Below are 5,250 nucleotides of genomic sequence, written 5' to 3'. Positions count from 1 at the left end.
CGCCTCAAAATTTTATCCTCCACCCCCGCCCCGCCTCCGCGGCGGGGATGGATTTTATCCTTCACCCCTGCCTTCATCCCCGTTTCATGTCCTCCACCCCCGCCCCGTCCCTGTTTCTGCCTTCATCCCCGTTTCATGACCTCCACCACAATCGACGCAGTCTGCGCCCGGTATGCCTCCTCGAAGGCGGAGTTGAACCGCCTGAAAGCCCGCCTCCCGCTTTCGGCATCGATCACCACCGGCATCTCCGCCATGGCCGTCACGACCTCGCTCCACGCCATGCGCTCGTAGTTAGCGACGTACTGTCGAAGCTTCTTGGTGTGCATTCGCACCCAAGCGTCGCCGAGGACGAGTCGGAGATCGGAGCTCTGCACCTTAACGATGATGTACTGAAGATTGTTCGTAAGAAAGAGGTAGGAGAGGGGTACGTCTCGGTAGAGCTCTGCCCTCCCGTCGAGCTTGCAGAGGAGGCTGAGTATGAGGGTGGAGGCCTCCCCCTGCGACGGCCAACGGTGGTCGGCGACGGTCCGGCTACAATGATAATGCGGATGGGGAAGGAAAAGAGGCGACGGCCCGGCTCGGCGGCTCCAGGGTTAGGAAATTAGGAAAGGAAGTTAGGGTTAGTAAACAGTAAAAATATAAAAGGTTGGGGGCGGGGATGGGGCGGGGCGGGGCCGGGACGGGGATGGGCCGGGGCCGGGGTGGGGCGGAGGAACGTGCCAGTCCATCCCCGCCTCCACCCCCGGACGGGGATAGATTTTAACCTTCGTCCCCGCCTCCATCCCCGTTTCATACCCTTCATTCCCGGTCCAAACGGGGCGGGGCCCCGCTTTCCCCCGGTCCACTGCCATCCCTAGCTACGGACGAAATTATGAAGTCACGTGTTTGGCGAGTTTTTTGTTGGCACATTTGTTTGGCGAGAAAAAGGGAAAAAGCAAGGTATTGTTCGGCGAGAAAAATGATTAAAAAAAAAGAAGGGTGCGGCCAACAACCGGGCCCCACCTTACTTTGGTTCCACGTCTTACCGCGTTTGGTCTTTGATATTGGAAAAATATATATTGGCCAAAGTACGAGCACGTGCGTGAATTATCTCTCTCTCTCTCTCTCTCTTCATCAATCGCCTGTTGCTTGCCCTACCTTCTTATTGATCACCTTAACTCGGCATTTGTCTACTCTCTTTCAGAGAACCTGAGAAAAAAAAAAAAAAACGTTGTGTTCTTTTTCTCGATCTCAAGAGAGAAGAAAGAAAGAGAAAAGAAGAAGAAGAAATCAGCGAAGTTGGTGGCGTCGGTAGATGATGACGACGATGGACGGGTCTGTCCCCTTGAACATCGTGAGGACGGGGAAGGAGGAGGAGGTGATTCCGGGAACGGAGAATTCCGGCTTCGGAGAAGGAGATCGGCCGAAGGTGGCGGGTGGCGGTAGCGTTCGCGAGAGCTTCAACCTCTTCAGCAGCTATTTCCGCGAGAGGGGGAGGGAGAAGGAAGGGTTTGAGGACGGCAGGGCGTCCGTCGACGCCTACGCCAACCAGATGGCGCAGCTCGGCTGGTTTCTCAAGCATAACACCGCCTTCGCTGCCGCTCCCTCCGCCCCCATCACCCAACCCAGCAGGTACCCTTTCCATCCCAAAACTCCCAATCTGGTTTTCTATACATCATTTAGCGAAAAAGTGGCAAAGAAGAAGGAAACAAAAACAAGCAGCCCTTCCTTTCCTTGTTCCCCTCGTTCCTCACTACATAGTCTTCATCCCGTCACATGTGGGTCACGTTCTTTCCCTCTTGAAGTCCAGCTACATAGGGACAGCATCCTGCAAGCCTTATCACCCTTTTCCCAGACATTGTTTTTTCTGAGAGCAAAATTTGGGCTTTTTTTTAAGGAAAGAACAAAATTTGGGTTGTTATTGTTATGATCCTTGTTCACTCCACACAGCCACCAAGATGGGAAGAGAAGACCCCCAAGAGTTTCCCACATGTTCTTGGGCTTGTGGGTAGGGAGCTTTCCCCCCTTACCCAAGTTGGGAGTCTCTATGTGGGCAACCCCTTCCGCAAGGATAAGCATGAAGAGGTTCCTTTGGGGACAAAGGGTCGCCCACGGAGTTTTATGGTGCCCAGACAACGGCCATAAGTACAGCAGGCTAAGACCACTGCAACCAGGTCTCTGATCCCGGAGGCGGTTTATAAGATGAGAAGAAAAGAGGGAAGATGAGATAATCTGCCTATCAGAGCTGAAGGACTGCTTCATGCACTATCTCCCTTAAACTCATTGAGCCAAATGTGGCAAAAGGAAGAAAAAACCATGGACCGACCCCCATCGTCTCCGCACCTAACCACCAACCAACCTGATGGGTTATAAATAGCTTGACCTGTGCAGATCTGCTTAACCGCAATTCTTCGTCTCAGTCTTTTAACAAAAACATTAATCTTCTTGTGCCGTGCTTGCCGATTAGTCTAGTAAAATTCTTAACTAATAATTATTTTGCCTTGAAGGTCCGCCACGGCACAACTGCAACCGCCACGGCACAACTGCAACCATCCCCCCCAGCTCACCATTTTCTATGGTGGGACTGTAAACGTTTTTGATGACATCCCAGCAGAAAAGGTGACTGCCATTAACCTAAAGTTTCTTCTTTTTTTCTTTGTTCCTTCGCGTTGCTATTTTTTTTTGCTACTGTTTCTTTCTTTCTTTCTTTTCAGAGGGACTCTAAATATGAGTAATGAAATCATGCTAAATATGTTTTTTTAGGTTTTTCAATGTTTTTTGCGGAATTCTGACCTCACAGACGTGTTCAGCATGATCAATTTGCTAGGAATCAACTCCTAGATCATGATTTTACAATGACAAAACTATATTTGTAGCCTCAAAGATTTTGGGTCATTGATTTTTTAAATCTTATTAAAACCTATTCATGTCTTGGAATCAAACACTCCAAGAGCTGATCCCTATAAAATCAAACTCATAGATCACATAGGTATGATCAAATTTTAAAAATAAAGCAAAAAAAAAAAACCATTTAGCATGTTTTCATCACTCATCTAAATGTAATGCATATATTTTGCTTCCCTGTAGTGCATTAATAATCAGTTGCATGCTTGCATTTATATATCCGTGTCTGAAAAACTTGTGGGTGTGTAATTAATGGAAATTTGGAAAAAAAAAGGTCCAAGCTATCGTGATGCTTGCTGCTGCGAGTGCTGTCAATCCAAAGAAGAATGTGGAGGAGCCAACTGCAACGACCGTTCCTGCCCTGACTCGTTCTCCCTCCCTCCAGAGTACTTCAAATCAGGCTCTGGCTGCAAACCTGCCCAATCCAACCATAACTGTCCCACTCTGCAAGTCTCAATCCGGTAATCTGCTACTGGAAACACACAGAATGACGTTTATTATGGTCAATGATGTAGCATTATATCCCACTATTATCTAACTAGTCATTTATCTGATGATGATGATGATTATGACAGACCTTCCCATTGCGAGGAGGAACTCATTTCAACGCTTCTTAGAGAAACGCCGGGACAGGTAAAACATTGTTTGCCCGCGATCATGATTTGTGCCTTAAACTACAATCCACAGAACAATGAAGAAGCCATGAAACAATGAAAGTTAAAGGAAAGTATTATCCATATTTCTCAGTTGGTTGCTTCGTAATATTGTTATGTCTGCGAGCATATAGTAACCTGATAGCAACTGGAAAAATAGAATTCAGCTGCAGTGGTAGTGATGGTGGTGGCTTGCATATTGGCCTTTGAGTGGGGGCTGGGTCCTTCTGGAAACTGGCTTCTGTGTCTGGTTGTGCTTTCTGACCCAAACTTCAATCTCCTTTGGGTTGGGGGTGATTTAGGCCCTACACAGTACACGGTAACCTGTTGGTGTGAAAAAATGGTGTCGTGTGACACCTGATCACAGTCACCAGAATCACCACACCAGTTTATGACCATATTTAGCTTGAAGATGACCATCCGGTGGAGCTTCATGCTTAGCAGAAAGAGAGCATTGTGTTTGCGTTGCCCCCACCAGTGATTATTCAAAGAACCACGTTTTTGAACCTGCAACTTCCCACCACAAGGACACATGCACTGGCAACTCCTACCGACAGTTTGAAGACACACACACATACACACACACACACACACACACACCCGTTGGTCATGGGGTACAAACTCTTGGTTTGCTCACTTTCTCAATCTCCTCTATTTTAGCAGGTTGGCGAGCAAGGCACCCTACTGTAGCGCAATGAAAGAAGGGGATGGCAAGGCAGCGGCGGAGATGGGCCGCAACCAGCTGGGCTGCTTCCCAGTGTCGGAAATGACTAAACGAGAGCGCCCTGCAGACCAGCATCCCTCCATGAACCCAGCAGCTAAGACAGCCGGCTGAGACTTCTCCTGAAGGGTTCTTTTAGAGGAGCTCTAATCCTCACCTTTTTACTGTGTTATATTATTGCGGACACACCAACTCGCTGAAGTGCTTTTGCTTTCTGATATTCCTATTTCCTCTGTCGTTGTGTAGGTCTTAGACCAGGCTTAACATCACATGGTGTTTTCTGCCTGCCTTTTTACTGTATGGGATGCTTTGTGGTTGGCCGTTCGTGTACTTATTTGTCCTTTGTGATAATTTCTTTCATGAACATGTATGCACACAGCAGACCTACTACCAACCTTTTCTTACTGTAGGGCCTATCCTACATTCATTCCTTGCCGTAATGTTCACATTCTTACGTGGATGTGACTCGATGCATTTTTTTTTTGAAAGGCAAGCTGCGGTTAGACCGACCCCACCAGTTATTATTCAATGTACCACTTGGTTTTGAACCTACAAAGTCCCACCACAAGGAGACGTTCACTGACAGCTCCTACCAGCGATGCTATCCAGATGCATTGGTTGGACAGGGAGGATCAACACAAGTTCCTCTGCATCATATGTCAAAAGATAAGATTCTTTTTGCTTATTTCCAATGTTTGAATTGACTGCTATTGGCGGGAGGACTCAACAGGCGACTCCCATGTTGAACGGTAGGTGACTGGAAACACAGGGAGGTCAGCCCAAACATTCTGAATGAGACATTGCTCTACAGGCTTGTGCAGGACAAATTTTAAGCTCTGTTTGTGGGTGTGTGCATTGAGATGGAAACTTCATTTTCATGTGTTATCAAAATATGGTTTTGCCTAAATCTGGTGTTGACGATGGAGTTCCCAAAAACATACTCTCTGGGCGAATGTTGTTGAAATGTGGTGTTAGGGTTGTCAACTCAGGTTC

General features: G+C 47.6%; 1 protein-coding gene across 2 annotated transcripts; it reads left to right on the top strand.

The window, feature by feature from the left end:
* Positions 1-1,146: 1,146 nt before the first annotated feature.
* Positions 1,147-4,621, top strand: LOC149827553 (jasmonate ZIM domain-containing protein 1-like). 2 transcript variants are annotated; one of them, XM_090019465.1, is made up of 5 exons: positions 1,147-1,611; positions 2,487-2,598; positions 3,158-3,344; positions 3,459-3,516; positions 4,200-4,621. In XM_090019465.1, the coding sequence occupies exons 1-5, from the start codon at positions 1,295-1,297 to the stop codon at positions 4,369-4,371; spliced, it is 846 nt and encodes a 281-aa protein (XP_089875591.1). In that variant the 5' UTR covers positions 1,147-1,294; the 3' UTR covers positions 4,372-4,621. The 2 variants fall into 2 exon arrangements, with proteins under 2 accessions (XP_089875591.1, XP_089875590.1); XM_090019464.1 differs by having other exon boundaries at positions 4,197-4,621.
* The last annotated feature ends 629 nt before the right edge of the window (positions 4,622-5,250 follow it).

The sequence above is a fragment of the Nuphar pumila genome, chromosome 10 (genome assembly GCF_984573655.1).
Source record: "Nuphar pumila chromosome 10, dmNupPumi1.hap1.1, whole genome shotgun sequence".
NCBI lineage: Eukaryota > Viridiplantae > Streptophyta > Magnoliopsida > Nymphaeales > Nymphaeaceae > Nuphar > Nuphar pumila.
This window is presented reverse-complemented; position numbering and strand designations above follow the sequence as displayed.